General features: G+C 39.9%; 1 protein-coding gene across 1 annotated transcript in view; it reads right to left on the bottom strand.

Annotated features, from left to right (window-relative positions):
- ARHGAP20 (Rho GTPase activating protein 20) overlaps nt 1-27,159 on the bottom strand; it is a 196,476-nt gene that overhangs the window by 14,163 nt on the left and 155,154 nt on the right. Inside the window, 3 exon segments of the mRNA XM_065944276.1 lie at nt 2,708-2,869; nt 4,604-4,678; nt 4,680-4,783. Coding sequence (XP_065800348.1) covers nt 2,708-2,869; nt 4,604-4,678; nt 4,680-4,783 — 341 coding nt within the window.

Genomic DNA, 27,159 nt, shown 5'->3' with positions numbered 1-27,159 from the left:
CTTGCATGCCTGCTATGTATCTGGCTAAGCACACTATACATACCTTTATTGTACTCCAGGACTGAAAGGTAATCACAAGCCCTATGTAAAATAAATTAGATGATCCCAGCTCCAATTTTCCAGTTCTTTTTTTAAAAAGTCGTTTGATTATTCAGGCTGTGCTGGGTCCTCCTTGCTGCAGAGGCTTTTCTCTAGTTGTAACAAGCAGGGGCTTCTCATTGCAGGGGCTTCTCTGGTGCAGCAGAGGCTCTAGGGGTACAGGCTTCAGTGGTTGCAGCTCCCGCGCTTTAGGGCACAGGCTCAGCAGCTGTGCACGGGCTTAGCTGCCCCTCGGCATGGGCTCCTCCTGGAGCAGGGACCGAACCTGTGTCTCCTGCCCTGGCAGGCGGATTCTTTACCACTGAGCCACCAGGGAAGCCCCTCTCCAGCTCTTTAGAGTGACACTTTATTGTGAAACTCTATGGTGGGGTTGTTTAAGAGCAGACAAGGCCCTTTTATCAAGAGGCATCTGATTATTCACTAACCCATAAAATATGATTGTGTAAGCAACTGGCCAGGAGGAGGGACATGCAGGAATCTTCTTCATCATGTTTTATAGTTTTTAAGCTCCAGGCCTGGGGATGGGGGCTGGGGCACTGTATCTACCCCTGGCTCTTGGACATTCCAATCCTGCTCGGAGGGGGGAGCCTGATTCCGATCTGCGGAAGCTATTGCTCAAAAGCTTCAAAAGCTCTGCGAAAAGCTAGTTTTGACTAGATTTTCAAAAAATGTTGGGCATTTTCATGAATGTGAGGAGGAAAGCATTTTATAAGATCAACTCAACTATGGATTTGAGTTAAATAACCATAGGTGGGGGTAGGGTGGGGTTGGATTGGGGGAAGGGGGGGAACTAGCTTTTTTTGCCATAAATAAGCTTATTTGCTATAGACATTTTTGCCACAAGCATTTCTGCAGCAAATACTTTAACCAAATAATGAACTGGCTGTATGGCAGTTCTGCCATAAAAGATAAAATAACAAAAATTAAATGAGGGATATTAAGAAGGACATAATGAAACATTAGAATAACAGAATTAAAGACTTTATTGTAAAATGCAAAATACTTGAACACATTTAAAATGTGTGTAACTGCTATATTTAAAATGGATAACCAACAAGGACCAACTGTATAATACAGGCAACTCTGCTCAATGTTATGTGGCAGCCTGGATGGGAGGGGAGTTTGGGGGAGAATGGATACATGTATATGAATGGCTGAGTTCCCAATCTGTTCACCTGAAACTCACAACATTGCTAATCTCCCATATTCCAATACAAAATAAAAAGTTAAAAAATAAAAATGTGTATAGATTCATGGCAATACTGCACAATTCATATTAACTCAATATTATTTCATGGGTTACGCTAAAGCATTTGTCTTCCAAGTCTTTCATTCACAGTATTTTATATATGTACACATATATAGGTATATACATATAGATTGTTGATTTGTCTCTTGCTCAGCATAGAACTGTTTAATTTTTTGCTAAAATTTCTTAGGAGCAGCATCAAGTTTCAAATACTAGGTACTGGGATACATATTTGTGCCTGAGTTTTTGTGAAAGCCTTGCACACTATTTTTTGTTCTTGGCATATTGCCATTTCTCCTTGATAAACATTTCAGAGTTCTAAGGGAAATGTGGGTTCATGCTATGTCTTCAAGGCCCTTGGTCTCTTTCAACTCCAATGTAGTATATTTCAAAATATGAAACCAATTTTTGGGGCAAATCATTGTCATCTGTCATGATTTTTATATTGTATATGTCAAAACAAACTGTCAACCATTTATTTTTTTTGCAAAATTACCATAAGGCTAATTATATGGTTATATGTCCAAAATGTCTGCATCAAAAATGCTTGCAGCAAAGAAGCTTATTGTGAAATACAAGATATACATGGGATCAAGGGTACCAAATGTGGTAAGGGTTTCATAAAAGAAGGACTAGATGTTCCAATCATTCCTACTCCACCATTTACTTTTTTTTTTTTTTTTCCACCATTTACTTTTAAAAGGTATTGGGGGGGTACTGTGTAACTGAATAAAATTTTCAGTAGCCTCAGTGAGCAATATTTCAATTATTATGCAAATGTCTGTTTATTATGGTAAAACTCTGCTTCAAAGTTTAATAAAATTTATTTTTGAAAATTTTGCCTTTATTAGGAAGATAGTGAGACTGTGAGAAAGTCATCTAATCAGGATGTTTATTTTGGTAAATATACTGTGTTATAATTGTTTTTAAGTTTCATTTCATTTTTTTTTTCTTTTTTGCATGGGGTAGCAGAAGTGAAGATGAGAGTGATGTGGGATGAAGAATTTTAAAATGACTATCTGACATGCCACATCATTAAAAGTGGCTTTTAAATGCTAGTGTGATTCTATGACCACTGGAGGAGAAAATGGCAACCAGTCCAGTACTTCTGCCTGGAGAATCCTGTGGACAAAGGAGTCTAGTGGGCTATAGTTCATGGGGTAACAAAGAGTCAGACACAACTGAGCACACACATGACTTTAAGAAGTGTTTTTTTTTTTTTTTTTTTTTTTTAAACACTTTTAAGATTCTATTTCTATCATGGTCTTCTGCAGATGGGAGTAATATTACAATGAGACAAGCCAGTTGTCTTTCTTCAGAGCTATGCTGTGGGGTGGACGAAGGGAGAAACTTCCCTACCTTTAAGACAGATGCTATTACGAAAATAGATTCACAGTCTAGTTGTACTTCAGCTCCGGAATTCAGTTTTTCTTTCAGCTCTCTGCAGGATTTCACATTGGCCGACTGTCTGAAGATGCCTTTTGTGAGAGGTCCTTTCTGATTAAGAAAGAAAAGCATATCCTACGGGGAAGCAAAAGAAAAAGAAAATCAAGATGACGTGTCATGCAGAACAAGCGAGGGAACATGTATTTGCCCTCTCCAGGTGCCAGAGGCTGGGGTGTACCAGGGGAAAGACCTGAAGTCCTGGGGCTAGAAGGCCTGCTAGAGGATTAAACTCTATTTGCTTTTTGGCATCTCTAAATGTCTTTCTCCTATTTACGCTTGCTATATTTAACATCTAAAACATTTTAAACACTTGCTTTAATGAGATTTTTTTCAGTGAACCAGCAATCACTTCGAGGTACCTGTTAACTTGTCTCTCTCCTCCCTAACTATTCTCCCATTACTCTCCAATATGGATTCTTTTCCCCAGGTATGAAAAAGGCTTTTCCTTCCTTTTTGGGGTGTTGGTTTCTGGCTGTGTGAGGTCTCAGTTGCTGCATGCAGGCTTCTCACTGCGGTTCACGGGCTTAGCTGCCCCGTGGCATGTGGGATCTTCGGTTGGTTCCCTGCCCAGGGACAGAACCCACTGTATTGGAAGGCAGGTTCTTAACTACTGGTCCACCAGGGAAGTCCTCTTGCTTGTCTTTCTTTTCATGTGGCTTTATACTTTACTTCCTTCTTTTTCTTCTTTTTTTTTTTTGAACAAATATTACATTTTTGTTGTTTTTTGGTTGTGCTGGGTCTTCACTGTGGTGCACAGGCTTAGTTGCCCTGTAGGATGTGGGACCTTAGTTCCTGACCAGGGACTGGATCCTTGTCCCCTGCATTGGAAGGTGGATTCTTAACCACTGGACCACCAGGGAAGTCACTATTTCCTTCTTTTAAAATCAGCTTCCAAAATCATCTCCTTTAGGAAGCTTTCTACATTCCATTCCATTCTATTCAGTCTTTTATTTCACTTTCTTTCTAGCTGTGTGTCCTCTGCTTGCCATATAGGAAGAGAATGGGTGTTGGAGACAAGCAACCCATGGGACCTGGAACCTAGCTATGACACATATTTATGGTGTGACCTTTGGTAAACTTTGGCGGGGGTTTCCCTTTAATTTGGAGAGTAGGAATGATGGTAATGATGATGATGATAACTACCTTCTAAATCTGTTGTGAAGGAGAAGCAATAAAGTGGCTAGATTAGTACCTGGTGCTTACATATAGATGAACAACATAGAATAAAGGGCCAGGCATCTAGCATATTGCTTGGAGGATACTGGACACTCAATAAATATTCTTTAATACTACCCATTTACTATATTAACTGGAAAAAATACATACTCAGTGGCTTTCATTTGATCTCTTCTATATACAAAAGATAACTAAATACCAGAGGATTTATCTTTATACTTAAAAGACTTGGGATACAAATAAAACACAAGTTTAAAAATGTTAAGATTTAGTCTGTGTTGCTAAAGTGATTAAGTGAGACTTTCTGAACAATGCAGGGTTCAAGAAAGGCTGTGAGAAAAATGTCAGGGCTAAAGTGGATTCTCTGTCTACAGTGTAGTTTCTAATTTATCTGAGTAGGTTAATGAGGCTCTTGCCTGAAATCAGTAGGCTAGATAATCTTTCTCTGTTATGGCTGTCTTATGACTCTGCAGTAGCTTAATCAGATTTTTTCTTTGAAGGAATAATAAAGATTCTCAGCCAAAGCAACGGGTATCTATATATTTCCCATTTTTTAGGGAAAGATTTACCTCCCAGAGCATTCCTTTCCCAAACCTCCTTTCCTACTAGTGCTATAGGCCTAGTGAGACTTACCAAGACAGCTTTGGGCAGATTGTCATTCTCACAAATATCTGGCAGAGAAACCCCGAAGAGCTGTCCTGGGATAGGGAGATGTTGGTGACACGGGCAAGTTATCCAGGTGAATGCTAGAACCCCGCCAAAAGGCCCAGTTTATGATAGATCTTCTCCTTTTAAATGTCTTCTGACCTGAATCTAAGGAAGAAGTAAGATTATTAGGAAAAATAATTTAATTCACTTAATCTTATTTCTACAGTTTTCATTTTACAGTATGTCCATTACAGCTCAACATTCGGTAAGTTAAGGAAGAATCAAACATTTGGATTATTCTCCTACCTATTCTTGGGAACATCACTGGTCTATTTAGTTGAGTTCTGGCACTAAGTCTTCAAAGGTGAAAGAAGGGATCCCTTACTGAACTGTAACAACTTAAAGTAAAAACATTTTCTTACCAGCACATACCTTATTTTAAAGATGAGACTAAGCATACAAAAAGTCGAAGATTAAACTAGGCCACAATTAAATAGTGAGAATAAAAAAGGAAGGAGGAGAAAAGGTGAGAGGAGAGGAGAGGGGAAAGGAAGGAGGAGGAAAAGGGAAGCAAAGAGGAAGAAGAAGAACTAGGGAAGAAGAGTTGTCTCTATTAAGATGTGGTCTAGAGACAATAGAGACATCATTACCTGATGCTATCTCTACTCTGCTGAGAACAGAGACAGGAAGCTAATGTTCCCCATTTCCAGCTGCAAAGACTTTCCTGTATCTTTTTAGTCCCGACTTTGAAAAGCATGTTTAAGGCAGCATGGATGGATATAAGCATGAGTGAGACTTGCCCTTGCCACAGTGAAGTTCACAACCTCAGGTGGGGAACAAGACTGGTGACAGGTGGGTGGAGGGAAAGCAAGTATATTAATAAACAAAATGTCATAAGCGGAGAAGGAAGCACAAAAAACATCCAGAGAAACAATAAATCACATCTATCTACCCATGTGGTGCTGGTGGAAAAGAACCCGCCTGCCAATGCAGGAGACACAAAGAGACGCAGATTCAATCCCAGGTTGGGAAGATCCCCTGGAGGAGGAAATGGCAACCCACTCCAGTATTCTTGCTTGGAAAAGTCTATGGACAGAGGAGCCTGACAGGCTACAGTCTTTAGGGTCGCACAGAGTCAGACATGGACTGAAGCAACTTAGCACGCACACATCTACACATTACGAGCGCAAGGGTGATCTTGGAGGCGCCTGCATTTGATGTGGATTTTGAATGAACATGATTTCAATAGGTAGAGGATCTAATTTCATGACTTCTATCTGGTAAGTACTCCATAAGTCATTCTTGGACAGTAATTGAACTGAGAAGACATTTAGGCAATAAAAGGCAATGTGAACAAAATAGGCAAAAGTAAGAAAGGTCAACACTGAAACATGATTTTGTGAGATCATAGTTCTAAAGCACTGTTGATGTCATCTGTATCTAACTTTAACATGAAAACTGATGGATTCACACAGAATTTGATACTTAAAAAAACGGCTCTTTGAGGTGGATCTTTCTGCTGTGTGCACACTTGGCCCTCAAAACAAACATACAAGTAACGACTATAAAGGAGAAGAGAGACGGAAAGGACCTGAGAAAATATTTGAAGTGATAATAGCTGAAAAAAATTACAGACAAAGATCAAATATTAAAAGCAGCACGCGAAAAATGGCAAATAACATAAAGGGAACTCCCATAAGGAGGAAATCCCAGAAAGGAGAAAACTGAATAGTGGGAGCTCTAAACATCTTGTATTTTCTGTCTAGAGAATTTCCTTTAGCATTTGTTGTAAAACTGGTTTGGTGGTGCTGAGTTCTCTTAACTTTTGATTGCTGGAAAGCTTTTGATTTCTCCATCAAATCTGAGGGACTGTCTTGGACTGTCTTGCTGGGTAGAGTATTCCTGGTTATAGGTTCTTCCTTTCACCACTTTAGACATATCGTGCCATTCCCTCCTGGCTTGCAGAGAAATCAGCTGATAGCCTGATGGGAGCTCCCTTGTATGTTACTTGTCATTTCCCCCTTGTTGTTTTTAATATTTTATCTTTGTCTTTAATTTTTGTCGGTTTGATCACTATGTGTCTTGGTGTGTTCCTCCTTGGGTTTATCCTTTCTGGAATTTTCTGTGCTTCCTGGACTTGGTTGACTATTTCCTTTCCCACGTTAGGGAAATTTCTCTGGGGTTTTATCTTGTCCCTTCATCTGGGATGTAACTTTCTGCTTTTTCATTGTGATGAACTCTCTGTAATATGGTTTTTGTTTCAGCCGCTGTAAGACTGTGCTGCTTCTTGCTTCTTCTGTCTGCCCTCTGATGGATGAGGCTAAGAGGCTAAGGCTAAGAGCTTCCTGGTGGGAGGGACTGGTAATGGGGAAAATAGGGTCTTGCTCTGGTGGGCAACGACTTGCTCAGTAAAGCTTTAATCCAATTATCTGCTGATGGGTGGGGCTGCACTCCCTTAGAGGTAGTTGGTAGTTGTTTGACCTGAGGTGACTCGGCCCTGGGGTCTCCCGGCTCTATGGTCGGGTTAATGGTGAACTCCAAGATGGACCTTCCTGGTCTGCCACTGCCAGAGCCCCCATACCTGTGGTGAGCTTCTGCCGACCCACGCCTCCACTGGAGGCCCTCCACCACTAAGAGGTAGTTCTGGTTTACTTTCCCATGGGCTCATAGCTCCTTTCCTCTGAGTCTTGGTGCACACTAAGATTTTGTCTTGCCTTGCAAGATTGGAGTCTCTGTTTTCCCCAGTCCTGCCGGTCTTCAAGTTCAGATTCCCTGGTGATTCCCAGTACCTTTGTCAGATACCCAGGTTGGGAAGCTTGATGTGGCATTCAGAACCTTCACAACAGTGGGAGAACTTCTTTGGTATTACTCTTCTCTGGTTTGTGGGTCACCCACCAGGCGGGTATGGGACTTGATTTTATTGTGATTGTGCTCCTCCTACCGTCTCGCTGTGGCTTCTTTGTCTTGGGACATGGGGTATCTTTCTTGGGGTAGATTTCAGTGTCCTCCTGTTGATGGCTGTCCAGAAGCTAGTTGCAATCTTGGTCATCTTGCAGGAGGAGATGAGCACAAGTCCTTTTACTCCATCATCTTGAACTAGAAGCCCCTTATTTGTTTATTTTTAATTTCTATTGGCGTATAGGTACTTTACAATGTTGTGTTAGTTTCTGGGCTTCTCTGGTGGCTCAGATGGTAAAGAATCTGCCTGAAATGCAGGAGACCTGGGTTTGATCCCTGGGTTGGGAAGATCCCTTGGAGAAGGGAATGGCTACCCACTCTAGTATTCTTGCCTGTCAGTTTCTACTATACAGCAAAATGAATCAGTCATACATACACATGCATACACATCCCCTCCCTTCTGCACTTCCTTCCATTTGGGGCTCCACCATGCATTAAGTAGAGTTTCCTGTGCTATACAGTATGTTCTCATTAGTTACCCATTTTATATATAATATCAGTAGTTTCCTCTGCCTTTTCTAAATCCAGCTTGAACATCTGGAAGTTCACAGTTCATGTACAGTTGAAGCCTGGCTTGAACAGTTTTGAGCATTACTTCGCTAGCGTGTGAGATGAGTACAATTGTGCGGTAGTTTAACATTCTTTGGCATTGCCCTTCTTTGGAACTGGAATGAAAAGGCAGAAGAACCAGAGATCAAATTGCCAATATCCACTGGATCACAGAAAAATCAAGAGAACTCCAGAAAAACATCTACTTCTGTTTTATTGACTACGCCAAAGCCTTTGACTGTGTAGATCACAATGAACTGTGGAAAATTCTTCAAGAGATGGGAATACCAGACAACCTGACCTGCCTCTTGAGAAATCTGTATGCAGGGCAAGAAGCAACAGTTAGAACTGGACATGGAACAATGGACTGGTTCCAAATTGGGAAAGGAGTACATCAAGGCTGTATATTGTCACTCTGTTTATTTAACTTATATGCAGAGTGCATCATGCAAAATGCCAGGCTGGATGAAGCACAAGCTGGAATCAAAATTGCCAGGAGAAATATCAAATAACTTCAGATACACAGATGACAACAACCTTATGGCAGAAAGTGAAGAGGAACTAAAGAGTCTCTTGATCAAAGTGAAAGGGGAGAGTGAAAAAGCTGGCTTAAAACTCAACATTCAAAAAACTAAGATCATGGAATCTGGTCCCATCACTTCATGGCAAACGGATGGGAAAACAATGGAAACAGTGACAGACTTTATTTTCTTGGGCTCCAAAATCACTGCAGATGGTGAAGACAGTCACAAAATTAAAAGATGTTTGCTCCTTGGAAGAAAAGCTATGACCAACCTTGACAGCATATTAAAAAGCAGAGACATTACTTTGCTGACAAAGGTCCATCTAGTCAAAGCTATGATTTCTTCAGTAGTCATGTATGGATGTGAGAGTGGGACCATAAAGAAAGTTGAGTGTCAAAGAATTGATGCTTTTGAACTGTGTTGTTGGAGAAACTCTTGAGAGTCCCTTGGACTGCAAGGAGATCCAACCAGTCAATTGGAAAGGAACTCAGTCCTGAATATTCATTGGAAGGACTGATGCTGCAACTGAAGCTCCAATACTTTGGCCACCTGATGCGAAGAGCCAACTCACTGGAAAAGACCCTGATGCTGGGAAAGATTGAAGGCAGGAGGAGGAGGATGACAGAGGATGAGATGGTTGGTGGCATCACCGACTTGATGGACACGAGTTTGACCAAGTTCTGGAAATTGGAGATGGACAGGGAAGCCTGGTGTGCTGCAGTCCACGGGGTTGCAAAGAGTCGGAGACGACTGAGCGACTGAACTAACTGGTCAGTAGTTTAGGAAACTGAACCCATTCTTTTTTTTTTTTTTTTTTTTTTAGTTCTACTAGTTTATTGCTATCAACCCATCTCCCTCCACACTCATGCACACATGCTCAGTCATGTAACCCCATGGACTGCAGCCTGCCAGGCTCCTCTGTCCATGGACTTTTCCAGGCAAGAATACTGGATCGGGTTGTCATTTCCTTCTCCACGAACCCATTCTTAAATCCAGAAAGGGGTTCCTTTGTGGCAGCAATGTCAATCTGTGGAAATGTTTGTTTAATATGTATGTTTATATATGTTGGGTAGTTATACTCAGTCTAGTTTCCTCACATTTTTTTCACTATTTTGAAAACGATCAGATTTATTTTATCTTTTTGGTTTCACACACTTCTTAGGAAGAATGTACTATCATAAAGTTATAAAGTCAGCTAACCAATGAGTGTAGACAGAGGACAAAGTAGAAATTGAGTCTTGTACTTTATTATAAATGCTTTCAGCTGCAGTCATGCCTTTTATTATATACCACAGTCAATTTTAGAGTTCATGTTCCCTTTGGGACTGAGAGGAAAAAAAATTTCATTAAAGTTTACTTTCTTGCAGAGCTTTTAATGCATAGGTCTTACTTTCTAAATGTCAAAGGCTGATGAAAAAACATGCAATTGTTATTAAAAATATTACGATGCTGTAAATATAGAGCAAATGAAATTCATGAACATACAGCTTTCCTAAACAATCCCATCAAGAGTCAAGTTAAGAGTTTCTTCATGCTTAAATGAACAAACTGAATATTAAAAATTGTAATTCTTAAAAGTTTGTGCTTATTGTGTGTTATTAAAGAATAATAACCACAACAAAAAACTCTTAATATGAAATTTTAGCAAGATGGATATGTAGGAATCTCTTGCACTCACCTCCTCCCATGGATACAGTTTATCTAAAACTATACATGGAACAACTTCTTCTGAAAAGAATCCGCATACTGGTAAAGAGACCCTGTTATATTGGGCAAATGAGAGGGAAGCCACATCCTAGTGGGTAGAAAAGGGTGAAACACAATCTCATCACAAACTCCACCCCCAATACAACAACCCCCAGTCTGGAGGGAACTCAAAACCCAGAGCTTCTCCAAAAAGAGTGAAGGGTTCATACCCCACATAGGTCACCCACACTTTCAAGATCCAGTGTCTGAGAGATAAACCCCCAAAGCATCTCACTTTGAAGACTAACAAGGCTCATGTCCATGAGACATATGGGGCTTTGTGGAACCAAGGAAGGGTTCTTAAAGGGCTTATGCCTAGGCTCACCTAACCCAGAGCCCAATGCAGAAGCAGCCCTTTGCAAAGCATCCAGACTTCATATGAAAGAGATTCATTTGCTAATTTTAAAGCACTGGTACCTGCTTGGATACTCCCTTGGACAGACGCTGGTGGACACTATCTTCCCGTTCTCTCTCTGCCTTGCTAAAGTCAGCAGCACCATCCTCCCCACCCCTGCCCTTCTGTTGAGTATTGTCCTTTTCTTTTTCCTTTCCCAGTTTTCTCTTTTTCTTTCTCTTCTTTTCCTTTTTTTTCAGTGAATGCTATCTGTATACTCCCCATCTGTCTCATGTCAGCCAGTGGGTACCATTTTTGAGCTCTTCTGTTGTACTCCAGAGCGCTTTTATCTTCTGGAGAGGAGGTTCTACTGGTGCTCTGGTTTTTACATTTGGTGACATGATTCTTGCAGCTGCCACCCAGGGAAAGACCTGTGATCACCTGGTCAGGGGGGCTTGCATTCTTGGGTCCCACAGGTCTGTAACAATTACAGAGACAGTTCTTGGAAGACTACCATTTCCAGGGCATCACACAGACAGCAGACTGAAATACACTCCCACTCTTTCTGTAAAAGAGGCTATTTGCTTGTCTAGGAACTTCAGCCCTGGGGATAGGCAATGGGTCTGGCACACACCTACAGGGTGACCAGGTGCTCTCAAAGATGCAGCCAGGGACACCATCTTTGCACTTCCTCCTGTGTGACTACAGTTTGCTAGCAACTCCCAAGAAGGAGCTTATAAACGCACCTGGAGACCCAATTTCTGTGACTGCTGTCAGGGGCCACCTCCAGATAGCCTGGCTCTGGGGGCCAGCAGGGCTTATCCTTGCAGTCCTATAGAACTGCATACATTTGCAATCTTGAAAGCTGCTGTGTGAGGACTTGGTTTCCAATCAGCCTGAATCAAGGTGCTGACTGAGCTCTCCCCTTTGGGACACTGACTGATCTTGGCACTTCCTCAAGTACTGAGAGCTATTAAATATAAGATGGGCTTCTTGGATAATTACAAATAGTTGAGAGAAAACCAAGAGCTAGGATAGGGTGGAATGAAAAAGGTGCATCTCTTACACAAAGGCAACAGTTCAAGTGGAAGAGGTGGCTCTTTCACCCAGTGCATAGAAACCAGCACAGAATCAAGCAAAATGAAGAAACAGAAATATGTTCCAAATGAAAGAACAAGACAAAACATCAGGAGAGAAAGTTAATAAACTGGAGATAAATAGTTTACCTGATAAAAAGTTCAATAAATGATCATAAAGATGCCCACTAAACTTGGGAGAAGAATGGATAAACACAGTGAGAACTTAAAGATAGAAAATATAAGAAAGTTCCAAACAGAAGTCACAGAACTGAAGAATACAATAACTGAATTGAAAAATAACCAGTGGAGGTCAAAAGCAGATTTGATGAAGTAGAAGAAAGGATCAGAGAACTTGAGACATGGCATAGAAACTCACCCAATCAGAGCAGCAAAAAGAAAAAAAGAATGCAAAATGGTGAAGACAGCTTAAAGGACTTATGGGACAACATAAAATGCATTAACCATCACATTATAGAGGTCTCAGAAAAAAATAAAAGGGAAAGAAGACTTATTTGAAAAAATAATGGCTGAAAACTGTCCTAAACTAGGGAAAGAAACAGACATTCAGATCTAGGAAGCCCAGACAGTTCCAAATAAGATGAACCCAAAGATCTACACCAAGACACATTATATTAAAATGTCAAAAGGTAAAGACAAGGAGAGATCTTAAAAGCTGCAAGAGAAAAACAACTTATTATGTACAAGGAAATCCCGTAAGACTATCAGCAGGTTTTTTAGCAGAAATGTTAAAGATCAGAAGGAAATAGCACAATATAACCCAAGTGCTAAAAGATAAAAATTTCCAACCAACAATAATTCACCTACCAAAGTTATCATTCAGAATTGAAGGAGATAGAGGTTTCTAGCAAGCAAAAGATAAAGGAGCTCATCACCACTAAACCTAAACCATTCTCAGAAGAGACGTCAAAGGTATCTTTTTAAGCTGAATAGAAAGGGTGTTAATTAGTAACAAAATATATAAAAGCATAAATCTCACTGGTAAAGGCAAATATATGGTAATGGTAGTGAATGAATTATTAATATGAAGGTCAAAAGACAAAAATAGTAAAAATAACTGTAGCTACAATATTTAAGCAAGGGATTTACAAGATAAAAAACGACATAAAATATGATATCAAAAAACAAAATGTTGAGTGAGTAGAGAATAAACAAGTAGAGCTTTACAAAGTGTTCAAACACTGGTATCAACATAAACACTATTATAAATACAAGTTATGTGTAAGCCTTGTGGTAACCAACAGCAAAAACCTAAAGTAGATACACAAAAGATAATGACAGAGAAAGGAACCTGAAAGTCACTAAACCACAAAGGAAGACAGCAGGAGAAGAAATGAACAGAGGAACCACAAAACAGCCAGAAACAATAGAAATGGCAATAACATGTCTATTAGCAATTACTTTAAATGAAAATGGACTAAATTCTTCAATCAAAAGACTGAGAGGGATTGAACGGAATAAAAAACAAGTCCCATCAACATGCTGCCTACAAGAGACTCACTTCAGACCTAAGAGCAGCAGTAAATGAAGTAGAGACTAAAAGACACTAGAAGAGATTAATGAAAATAAGAGCTGGTTCTTTGAAAAAGTAAACAAAGTTGATAAACCTTTGGCCAGACCCAACAAGACAGAGAGAACTAAAAAAAATCAGAAATTAAAGAGATGCAACTGACACCACAGAAATATACAGGATCATAAGAGACTACTATGAACAATTATATGCCAACAAATTGGAAAACCTAGAATAAATAGATAAATTCTTAGAAATATACAAACTTCCAAGGCTGAATATGAATAGAAAATCTGAATACGCTGACTATTGGTAGGGATATTGAATCTGTAATTTAAAAACTCCCTAGAAATAAAAATCTAGGACCTGACAGCTTACAAGGCCATAATTACTCTGATATCAAAACCAGGCAAGGAAACCACAAGAACAGAAAATTATAGGCCAATATCTCTGATGAACATATAGGTAAACATTCTCAAAAAAATTATCAAATTGAATTCAATAATGTACTAAAAGAATCAATGCCATAATCAAGTTGGATTTATTCCAGGGATACAAGGATGATTCATATCCCACAAATCAACGTGATACACCATATTAACAAAACAGAAGGAAAAAAATCATATGATTTTTCTTTGATCATATTGATATACAAAAAAGTACTTGACAAAATTCAACATCCATTTATTAATATGATTAAAATCCTCAACAGAGTGGGACTAGAGGAAATGTACCCCAACATAACAAAGGTCATATATTAATATTATAGATAGCATCATTGTCAATGGTCAAAGGCCAAAAAACTTTTCCTTTAAGATTATAAACAAGACAAGGATGTCCACTCTTATCATTTTTATTCAACATGATATTGGAAGGCCTAGCAAACCAAGTAGGCAGGAAGAAAGTAAAAGATACCCAAATTGGAAAGGAAAAAACAAAAATGCCACTATTTGTAGATGATATAATAATACTATATGCAGAAAACTCTAAAGACTCCACCAAAAAAACTTAGAACTAATAAATGAATTCAGTTAATTTGCAGGATACAAGATCAACATACATCTCTGTGTTTCTATACACTAATAACAAACTATCAGAAAGTAAAATTAAGAAAATAATCCCATTTATAACTGTACTAAGAAGAATAAAATACCTAAGAATAAATTTAATCAAGAAGGTGAAAGACCAGTACACTGAAAACTAGGAAGGCACTGATGAAAAGAAAATTGAAGAAGACACAAATAAATGGAAAGATATTCCATGCACATGGACTGGAAGTTACTATTGTTAAAATCTCCATACTATTCAAAGCAGTCTATAGACCTAATGCAGTCCCTATCAAAATTCCAATGGTGGTTTTCACAGTAATAGAACAATTCTAAAATTTGTATAGAATGACAAAAGGCCCCAAAAAAGACAAATCAATGTTGAGAAGAAACAACAAAGCAGGAAGCTTTATGCTTCCTAATTTCAAACTATATTATAAAATTATAGTGATCAAAATAAAATGATACTGGCATAAAAACAGATACCCAGATCAATGGAACAGATGAGAGAGTCCAGAAATAAAACGTGTATACTTATGCTCAATTAATTTATGACAAAGGAGCCAAGAACATACAATGAGGAAAGGATAGTTTCTTCAGTAACTTGTGTTGGGAAAACTGGACAGCAACACGCAAAAATGTAACTGGACCATGCCATATATAAAAATTAACTCAATACAGTTCAAGACAGCACTTGCTCCAGGAGCTGGCAACTGACCAGGTCAGTGCTGCATCCTGGGAATGTAGCTTACCTCAGATACTCACCATCCATCAGCAGTGTGGTGTCTTGGAAAGAATATGGTTTCTATAGTCAGAGCTGATTTCAGATTCTGGCGCTGCTACTTAGCTGAATAACCTTGGATAAACTATCTTTCTTGATACCATGACCTAGCTCCACCCAACTGCATACATGCTCCAGTGCTGGACACTTAACACCAAACAAGCAGCAAGAAAGGAACACAGCCCCACCCATCAGCAGACAGGCTGCCTAAAGTTGTCCTAAGCTCACAGAAATCCCCAAATACACCACCTGACGTGTCTCTGCCCGTCAGAGGGAAAAGACTCAGCACTCCCCACCAGAGCACAGGCACCAGGCCCTCCCACCAGGAAGCCGACACAAGCGCCTGGAACAACCAGCCTCTCCCGCTAGGGAAGCCACCAAAAGCAAGGGGAACTATGACCCTGTAGCCTGTGAAAAGGAAACCTCAAACAGAGTAAGTCAAACAACGAGAAGACAGAGAAGTATGTTACAGATGAAGGGGCAAGGTAAAAACCCACAGGTGAAAAGGAAATAGGCAATCTACCTGAAAAATAATTCAGAGTAATGATGGTAAAGATGATCCAAAATCTGGGAAATAGAATGGGGGAAATACAAGACATGTTTAACAAGGACCTAGAAACATTAAAGAACAAACAAGCAATGATGAACACCACAATACCTGAAATTAAAAATACACTAGGAGGAATCAATAGCAGAATAACTGAGAGAACAATGGATAAGTGAGCTATAAATAAAATGGTGGAAATAACTGCTGTGAAGTAGAACAAAGAAAAAAGAATGAAAAGAATTGAGCACAATCTCAGAGACCTCTGGGACAACATTAAACACACAAACATTTGAATTATATGGGTTCCAGAAGAAGAGTAAGAGAAAGGGTCTGAGAAAATATTTGAAGAGATTATAGTAAAAAACTTCCCTAACATGGGAAAGGAAATAGTCAAGTCCAGGAAGCACAGAGTTCCATATAAGATAAACCCAACGAGAAATAAGCTGAAACACATATTAATCAAACTGAAAAATTTAAATACAAAAAAATATTAAAAGCAGCAAGGTGAGGGTGGAATAATTTGAAAGAATAGCATTGAAACATGTATATTATCATATGTGAAACAGATCGCCAGTCCAGGTTCCATGCATGAGTCAGGGTGCTCAGGGCTGGTGCACTGGGATGACCCTGAGGGATGGGATGGGGAGGGAGGAGGAAGGGGGAGGTCAGGATGGGGGACACATGTACACCCATGGCTGATTCATGTCAATGTATGGCAAAAACCACTATAATATTGTAAGGTAAATAGCTTCCAATGAAAATAAATTGATTAAAAAAAACATATAGGGGAATCTCCATAAGATTATCAGCTGATATCCTAACGGAAACTCTGCCGGTCATATAGGATAGGCCAGATAGGATTATTTAAAGTGATAGAAGGGAAAACCTACAAGATTACTCTACCCAGGAAGGCTCAGATTTGATGGCGAAATCAAAAAGTTTACAGACAAATAAAAGCTAAGAGAATTCATTGTCACCAGACCAGCTTTGTAATAAATGTCAAAAGAACTTCTCTAGGCAGGAAGCACAGAGAAGGAAAAAACCTACAAAACCAAATTCAAAACAGTTAAGAAAATGGTAATAAGAATATACATATAATTACTTTAAATGTAAATGGATTAGATGCTCCAATGAAAAGATAAAGACAGGCTGAAGGGATACAAAACAAGATCAATATATATGCTGCCCACAAGAGACCCACTTCAGATATATGGAAAAATACAGGCTGAAAGTTAGGGGATGGGAAAAGATAATCCATGCAAATGGAAATCAAAACAAAGGTGAAGTAGCAATACTCATGTCACATAAAATAGACTTTAAAATAAAGACTGTCACAAGAGACAAGGAAGGACACTACATAATGATCATCAATCCAAGAAGAAAATATAACAATTACAAATATTTAACACACCTATCGTAGGAGCCCTTCAATTCATAAGGCAAATGATAACATCCATAAAAGGGGGAAATCAACAGTAACACACTAATAGTGGGGGACTTTAACACTCCATTGACACCAATGGATAGATCATTCAGACAGAAAATTATTAAGGAAACACAAACTTTAAAAGACACATCACACTAGATAGACTTAAATGATAGTTACAGGATATTCCATCCAAAAGCAGCAGAATCACTTTGTTCTCAAGTGAACGTGAAATATTCTCCAGGACAGATCAATCCTGGGTCACAAATGAAGCCTCAGTAAATTAAAAAAACCAAAGCATATTTGAAATTGTAATGGAAACTTCATAGCATATCCAAGCATGATGCTATAACATTAGAAATCATATACAAAAAAAAAAAACCTTCAAAAAACACAAACATGTGGAGGCTAGACAATATGCAACTAAATAACCAAGAGATCACTGAAGAAATCAAAGAGGAAATTAAAAAATCAGTTCAGTTCAGTCACTCATCATGTCCAACTCTTTGGAATCCCATGGACTGCAGCATGCCAGGATTTCCTCTCCATCACCATTTCCTAGAGCTTGCTCAAACTCATGCCCATTGAGTCGGTGATGCCATCCAACCACCTCATCTTCTGTCATCCTCTTCTCCTCCTACCTTCAATTTTGCCCAGCATCAGGGTCTTTTCCAATGAGTCAGTTCTCTCACATCAGGTGGCAAAAGTATTGGAGTTTTAGCTTCAGCAACAGTCCTTCCAATGAATATTCAGGGTTGATTTCCTTTAGGATGGACTGGCTTGATCTTGCAGTCCAAGGGACTCTCAAGAGTCTTCTCCAGCACCACAGTTCAGAAGTATCAATTCTTTGGTACTCAGCTTTCTTTATAGTCTGACTCTCATATCCATACACGACTACTGGAAAAACCATAGCTTTGACTAGACAGACCTTTGTTGGCAAAGCAATGTCTTTGCTTTTCAGGATGCTGTCTAGGTCTGTCATAGCTTTTCGTCCAAAGAGCAAGCGTCTTTTAATTTCATGGCTGCAGTCACCATCTGCAGTGATTTTTGAGCACAAGAAAATAAAAGTCTGCCACTCTTTCCATTATTTCCCCATCTATTTGCCATCAAGAGATGGGACCGGATGCCACAAATAGGAGAACAGTTATATCAAAGAAGTTCTCGTACTGTTGCAAAAGTCTTAGGGCCCACAGCAGAGTTCCCAACCTGCGGATCTGATAAAAGAACTGAGAACCCCCAGGCAATTTGACTTTGGAGGCCAGTGGGATTTGATTACAGAACTTCCACAGGACTGGGGAGACAGACTCTTGGAGGGCACAAACCAAAACTTGCGCATACCAGGATCCAAGAGAAAGGAGCAGTGACCCCACAAGAGACTGAGCCAGACTTGCCTGTGAGTGTCCAGGTGTCTCTGCCGGAGGCGTGGGTTGACAGTGGCCTGCCGTGGGGACAGGGGCACTGAATACAACAGTCATGGGAGCGGTGTGCTGGCATAAGTCCTTTTGAAGGAGGTCACCATTACCAACATTACCCCTGCCAAACACAGGCCAACAGGGAGGGAACACAGCTCCACCCATCAACAGGAAATTGGATTAAAGATTTACTGAGCATGGCCCTGCCCATCCAAGTCAGACCCAGATTCCCCCACTGCCAGTCCCTCCTATCAGGAAGCTTCCACAAGTCTCTTATTGTTATCCTTCAGAGGGCAGACAGAATGAAAACCACACTCACAGGAAACTAACCAAAGTGATCACATGGATCTCAGCCTTGTCTAACCCGGTGAAACAATGAGCCATGCCACTTAGGGCACACAAGATGGACGGGTCATGGTGGAGAGTTCTGACAAAACGTGGTCCACTCGAGAAGGGAATGGTAAACCACTCCAGTATTCTTGCCTTGAGAACCTCATGAACAGTATGAAAAGGCAAAAAGATATGACAGTGAAAGATGAACTCCCCAGGTGAGTAGATGCCCAATATGCTACTGGAGAAGAGTGGAGAAATAGTTCAGGAAAGAATGAAGAGGCTGAGTCAAAGCGAAAACAACACCCAGTTGTGGATGTGACTGGTGATGGAAGTGAAGTCCAATGATGAAAGAACATTATTGCATAGGGACCTGGAATGTTAGGTCCATGAATCAAGGTAAATTGGAAATGGTCAAACAGGAAATGGTCAGACAGGAGATGGCAAGAGTGAACTTCGACATTTTCAGAATCAGTGAACTAAAATGGACCGGAATGGGTGAATTTAATTCAGATGTCCATTGTATCTACTACTGTTGGCAAGAACCCCTTAGAAGAAATAGAGCAGCCCTCATAGTCACAAGAGTCTGAAATGCAGTGAAAGTGAAACTTGCTCAGTCGTGTCTGACTCTTTGTGACAGTTGTCGATGGAATTCTCCACCAAAATACTGGAGTGGGTAGCCATTCCATTCTCCAGGGGATCTTCCCAACCCAGAGATTGAACCCAAGTTTTCCTCATTGCAGGCAGATTCTTTACCAGCTGAGCCACAAGGGAAACCCAAGAACATTGGAGTGGGTAGCCTATCCCTTCTCCAGCGAATCTTCCCAACCTAGGAATTGAACCAGTGTCTCCTGCATTACAGGTAAATTCTTTACCAACTGAGCTATCAGGGAAGCCCTCCAAAATGCAATACTTGGGTGCAGTCTCAAAAACTATAGAATGATCTCTGTTCATTTCCAAGGCAAATAATTCAATATCACAGTAATCCAAGTCTATGCTCCAACCACTAATGCTGAAGAAGCTGAAGCACAGTCCTGTCTAACTCAATGAAACTAAGCCATGCCATGTGGGGCCACCCACGATGGTCGGGTCATGGTGGAGAGGTCTGACAGAATGTGGTCCACTAGAGAAGGGAATGGCAAACCACTTTAGTATTCTTGCCTTGAGAACCCCATGAACAGCATGAGAAGGCAAAATGATAGGATACCGAAAGAGGAACTCCCCAGGTCGGTAGGTGCCCAATATGCTAATGGAGATCAATGGAGAAATAACTCAAGAAAGAATGAAGGGATGGAGCCAAGGCAAAAACAATACCCAGTTATGGATGTGACTGGGGATAGAAGCAAGGTCCGATGCTGTAAAGAGCAATATTGCATAGGAACCTGGAATGTTAGGTCCATGAATCAAGGAAAATTGGAAGTGGTCAAACAGGAGATGGCAAGAGTGAATGTTGACATTCTAGGAATCAGCTAACTAAAATGGACTGGAATGGGTGAATTTAACTCAGATGACCATTATATCTACTACTGTGGGCAGGAATCCCTTAGAAGAAATGGAGTAGCCATCATGGTCAACAAAACAGTCCGAAATGCAGTACTTGGATGCAATCTCAAAAACGACAGAATGATCTCTGTTCGTTTCCAAGGCAAACCATTCAATATCATGGTAATCCAAGCCTATGACCCAACCAGTAATGCTGAAGAAGCTGAAGTTGAACGGTTCTATGAAGACCTAAAAGACCTTTTAGAACTAACATACAAAAAAGATGTCCTTTTCATTACAGGGGACTGGAATGCAAAAGTAGGAAGTCAAGAAACACCTGGAGTAACAGGCAAATTTGGCCTTGGAGTACGGAATGAAGCAGGGCAAAGGCTGATAGAGTTTTTTCAAGAGAATGCACTGGTCACAGCAAATACCCTCTTCCAACAACACAAGAGAAGACTCTACACATGGACATCACCAGATGGTCAACATTGAAATCAGATTGATTATATTCTTTGTAGTCAAAGATGGAGAAGCTCTATACAGCAAAAACAAGACCAGGAGCTGACTGTGGCTCAGATCATGAACTCCTTATTGCCAAATTCAGACTTAAACTGAAGAAAGTAGGGAAAACCACTAGACCATTCAGGTATGACCTAAATCAAATCCCTTATGACTATACAGTGGAAGTGAGAAATAGATTTAAGGGACTAGATCTGATAGACAGAGAGCCTCTTGAACTATGGATGGAGGTTCATGACATTGTACAGAAGATAGGGATCAAGACCATCCCTATGGAAAAGAAATGCAAAAAGGCAAAATAGTTGTCTGAGGAGGCCTTACAAATAGCTGTGAAAAGAAGAGAAGCGAAAAGCAAAGGAGAAAAGGAAAGATATTCTCATTTGAATGCAGAGTTCCAAAGAATAGCCAGGAGAGATAAGAAAGCCTTCATCAGCAATCAATGCAAAGAAATAGAGGAAAACAACAGAATGGGAAAGACTAGAGATCTCTTCAAGAAAATTAGAGATGTCAAGGGAACATTTCAGGCAAATATGGGTTCGATAAAGGACAGAAATGGTATGGACCTAACAGAAGCAGAAGATATTAGGAAGAGGTGGCAAGAGTACACAGAAGAACTGTACAAAAAAGATCTTCATGACCCAGATAATCACAATGGTGTGATCACTGACCTAGAGCCAGACATCCTGGAATGTGAAGTCAAGTGGGCCTTAGAAAGCATCATTATGAACAAAGCTAGTGGATGTGATAGAATTCCAGTTGAGCTATTTCAAATCCTGAAAGATGATTCTGTGAAAGTGCTGCACTCAATATGCCAGCAAATTGGAGAACTCAGCAGTGGCCACAGGACTGAAAAAGGTCTGTTTTCATTCCAATCCCTAAGAAAGGCAATCCCAAAGAATGCTCAAACTATTGCACAATTGCACTCATCTCTCACGCTAGTAGAGTAATGCTCAAAATTCTCCAAGCCAGGCTTCAGCAATACGTGAACCGTGAAATTCCAGATGTTCAAGCTGGTTTTAGAAAAGGCAGAGGAACCAGAGATCAAATTGCCAATATCTGCTGGATCATCGAAAAAGCAAGAGTGTTCCAGAAAAACATCTATTTATGCTTTATTGCCTAGGCCAAAGCCTTCGGCTGTGTGGATCACAATAAACTGGGGAAAATTCTGAAGGAGATGGGAATACCAGACCACCTGACCTGCCTCTTGAGAAACCTGTATGCAGGTCAGGAAGCAACAGTTAGAACTGTACATGGAACGACAGACTGGTTCCAAATAGGAAAAGGAGTACGTCAAGGCTGTATATTGTCACCCTGCTTATTTAACTTATAGGCAGAGTACATCATGAGAAATGCTGGGCTGGATGGAGCACAAGCTGGAATCAAGATTGCCGGGAGAAGTATCAATAACCTCAGATATGCAGATGACACCACCCTTATGGCAGAGTGTGAAGAGGAACTAAAAAGTCTCCTGATGAAAGTGAAAGAGGAGAGTGAAAAAGTTGGCTTAAAGCTTAACATTCAGAAAACTAAGATCATGGCATCTGGTCCCATCACCTCATGGGAAATAGATGGGGAGACAGTGGAAATAGTGTCAGACTTCATTTTTTTGGGCTCCAAAATCACTGCAGATGGTGATTGCAGCCATGAAATTAAAAGATGCTTACTCCTTGGAAGGAAAGTTATGACTAACCTAGAGAGCATATTAAAAAGCAGAGACATAACTATGCCAACAAAGGTCCGTCTGGTCAAGGCTATGGTTTTTCCAGTGGTCATGTATGGATGTGAGAGTTGGACTGTGAAGAAAGGTGAGCACCGCAAAATTGGTTCTTTTGAACTGTGGTGTTGGAGAAGACTCCTGAGAGTCCCTTGGACTGCAAGGAGATCCAACCAGTCCATCCTAAAGGAGATCAGTCCTGGGTGTTCATTGGAAGGACTGATGTTGAAGCTGAAACTCCAATACTTTGGCCACCTCATGCTAAGAGTTGACTCATTGGAAAAGACTCTGATGCTGGGAGGGATTGGGGGCAGGAGGAGGAGGGGACGACAGAGGACAAGATGGTTGGATGGCATCACCAACTCGATGGGTATGAGTTTGAGTCAACTCCGGGGGTTGGTGATGGACAGGGAGGCCTGGCGTGCTGCAATTAATGGGGTCGCAAAGAGTCAGACACGACTGAGTGACTGAACTGAACTGATGGTGGCCTACAAGACCTTCTAGAATGAACACCAAAAAAAGATGTCCTTTTCATCACAGGTGACTGGAATGCAAAAGTAGCAAGTCAAGAAGTATACTAACAGGCAGGTTTGGCCTTAGAGTACAAAATGAAGCAGGGCAAAGGCTAACAGAGTTTTGCCAAGAGAATGAACAGGTCATAGCTAACACCCTCTTCCACCAACACAAGAGACAACTCTACACATGGACATCACCGATGCTCAATTTCAAAATCATTCTGATTATATGCTGTGCAGTTGAAGACAGAGAAGCTCAATACAGTCAGCATAAATGAGACCGGGAGCTGACTGTGCTTCAGATCATGAACTTATTTACCAAATTCAGACTTAAATTGAAGAAAGGAGGGAAAACTGCTAACCATTCAGGTATGACCTAAATCAAATACTTTACAATTATACAGTGGAAGTGACAAATATATTTAAGGGATTAGATCTGAGAGACAGAATGCCTGAAGAACTATGGACAGACGTTCCTAACACTGTACAGGATTTGGTGTGATCAAAACCATCCCCAAGAATAAAAAAATACCTGGTAACAAATGACAACAAAAACATGATGACCCAAAACCTATGGGATTCAGCAAAAGCAGCTCTAAGAGGGAAGTTCTATATATATAAGTGTGTATTTATTCATTTATTTTTAATTGGAGGGAAATTGCTTTCAAAGTTGTGTTGGTTTCTGCTGTGCAACAACAGAACTAGCTATAATTATACAATTTTTCCCCCTCCCTGTTGATCCTTCCTCTTCTCCCCCCATCCCACTCCTTTGGCTCATCACAGGGTGCCAGGCTGGGTTCCCTGTGTTATATAGTAACTTACTTTCTAAGAGGGAAGTTTATAGCAATACAATCCTACTGCAAGAAACTAGAAAAACCTCAAATAAATAACCTAACCTTACACCTAAAGCAACTAGAAAAAGAACAAACAAAACCCAAAGTTAGTAGAAGGAAAGAAATCATAAAGATCAGAGTAGAAATACATGACATAAAGAAAACAGTAGCACTGATCAATGAAACTAAATGTTGTTTCTTTGAGAAGATACAATACAAAAACCTTTAACCATACAAAATATTTAACCAGATTCATCAAGGACAAAAGGAAGAGGTCTCAAAGCAATAAAATTAGACATGAAAAAGGAGAAGGTACAACTGACAATGCAAAAATACAAAGGATCATGAGACTTCTTCAAGCAACTGTATGCCAATGAAAAGGACAACCTGGAAGAAATGGACAAATTCTTAGAAAGGTACAGTCTCCCAAGACTGAACCAGGAAGAAACAGAATATATGAACAGACCAATCCAAGTAAAGAAATTGAATCTGTGATTAAAAATCTTCAAACAAATGAAAGTTTAGGATGAGATAGCATCATAGGCGAATATTCTACCATTTAGAGAAGAGCTAACACCTATTTTTCTCAACCTCTTCTAAAACATTGCAGAGGGTAGAATATTCCCAAACTCATTGGACATGGCCACCATCACCATAATATTAAAATCATACAAAGGTATCACAGAAAAAGGAAATTATAGACCAGTATCACTGATGAACACAGATGCAAAATCTTCAACAAATTATTAGTAAATCGAATCCAACAACACATTGAGAGGATCATCTATCATGATCAAGGGTATGATTTATCCCAGGGATACAAGGATTCTTCCATGCATACAAATCAATGTGATACATCACCATCAACAAACTGAAGAATAAAAATATATGATCATCTCAATAGATTCAAACTAAGCTTTTGAGAAAATTCAACACCCATTTATGATAAAAAAACTCTCCAGAAAGTGAAAAGGAATCTATCTCAATATAATAAAGGCCATATATGACAAACCTACAGCAAATATTATTCTCAATGGTGAAAAATTGAAAGCATTTTCTCTAAGATCTGGAACAAGACAAGGATCTTCACTCACCACTATTATTCACCACAGACTTGGAAGACATAGCCATGGCAATCACAGAAGAAAAGAAAAGAGAAGGAATCAAAATTGGAAAAAAAGAAGTAAAACAACCACTGTTTGTAGATGACATGATACTATAAATAGAAAATCCTAAAGATAACACCAGAGAACTACAAGAGCAATTAAAGTTACAGGATACAAAATTAATACACAGAAATCTCTTGCATTTCTATACACTAGCAACAAAAGATCAGAAAGAGAAATTAAGGAAACAATCCCACTTATCACTGCAATGAATGAATAAAATACCTAGGAATAAACCAACCTAAGGAAGCACCTCTGAGCCACCAAGGAGGCCCTCACTTTAAAGGAAGCAAAAGACCTGTATGCAGAAAACTATAAGATACTGATGAAAGATGTCAAAGATGACACTAACAGATGTAGAGATATACCATGTTCTTGGGTTTGAAGAGTCAATGTGAAAATGACTGTATTATCCAAAGGAATATACAAATTCAATGCAATCCCTATCAAATTACCAATGGCATTTTTCACAGAACTAGAACAGAAAATTTTATAGTTTGTATGAAATGTGACCCTCAAAAGCCAAAGCAGTCTTGAGAAAGAAAAATGGAGCTGGAGAAATCAGGCTTGCTGACTTCAGACTATACTACATGGCTATAGCCATCAAGACAGTATGGTACTGGCAGAAAACAGAAATATAGACAAACAGAACAAGATAGAAAGCCCAGAGATAAACCCACACAGCTATGGTCCCCTAATCTATGACAAAGAAGGACAGAATATACAAGGGATAAAAGACAGCTTCTTCAATAAGTGGTGCTGGGAAAACCAGAGAGTTACAAGTAAAAGAATGAAATTAGAACACTCCTTAACACCATACACAAAAATAAAATGGATAAAAGATCTGATACAAGGCCAGACATTATAAAACTCTTAGAGGAAAACAGGCAGAACACCCTTTGAATAAATTACAGCAAAACCTTTTTTGACCCACCTCCTACAGTAACAAAAATAAAAACAAAAATAAACAAATGGGACCTAGGTATATTGAAAAGCATTTGCACAGCAAAGGGAACCATAAACAAGACAAAAAGACAACCTTTAGAATGGGAGAAAACATTTGCAAATGAAGAAACTGACAAGGGATTAATCTCCAAAACATACAAGCAATTCGTTCAGCTCAATATAAAAAAACAAACAACCCAGTCAAAAAATGGGTACAAGGTCTAAATAGACATTTCTCCAAAGAAGACATACAGATAGCCAACAAACACATGAAAAGATGCTCAATATCACTAATTATTAGAGAAATGCAAATCAAAACTACAAGAGTCATTACCTCACACTGGTTAGAATGGCTATCATCACAAAATCTATAAACAATACATGCTGGAGAGGATATGGAGAAAAGGGAAGCCTCTTGCGATGTTGGTGGAAATGTAAATTGATACAGCCACCATGGAGAACAGTATGGATGTTCCTTAAAACACTAAAAACAGAACTACCACATGACCTAGCAATTCCACTACTGTGCTATCTGGAGAACATCATAATTCAAAAAGATACCTGCACCCCAAGGTTCACAGAGCATTATTTACAATAGCCAGGACATGGAAGAAACCTAAATGTCCACCAAGAGAGGAGTGGATAAAGAAGATATGGTGCATATATACAAAAAGATTGCTTAGTGCTTAGTCGCTCCATGTCCGACTTTTTGTGACCCCCAAGACTGTAGCCCACCAGGCTCCTCTGTCCATGGAGATTCTCCAGGCAAGAATACTGGAGTGGGTTGCCATGCCCTTCTCCAGGGGACCTTTCCAACCCAGGGATCAAGCCCAGGTCTCCCCCAATGCAGGTGGATTCTTTACTGTCTGAGTCACCAGGAAAGCCCATGAATACTGGAATAGGTAGCCTATTCCTTTTCCAGGGGATCTTTCCAATCCAGGAATCGAACGGGGGGTCTCCTGCATTGCAGGTGGATTCTTTACCAGCTGAGCTACCAGGGAATGTACCAGCTGAACTACCAATGGATTTCTTCCAGCTGAGCTATCAATGGAATATTCAGTTCAGTTCAGTTCAGTCGCTCAGTCGTGTCCGACTCTTTGTGAC

Source organism: Muntiacus reevesi, chromosome 9 (assembly GCF_963930625.1).
Source record: "Muntiacus reevesi chromosome 9, mMunRee1.1, whole genome shotgun sequence".
NCBI classification, from domain to species: Eukaryota; Metazoa; Chordata; class Mammalia; order Artiodactyla; family Cervidae; genus Muntiacus; species Muntiacus reevesi.
This window is presented reverse-complemented; position numbering and strand designations above follow the sequence as displayed.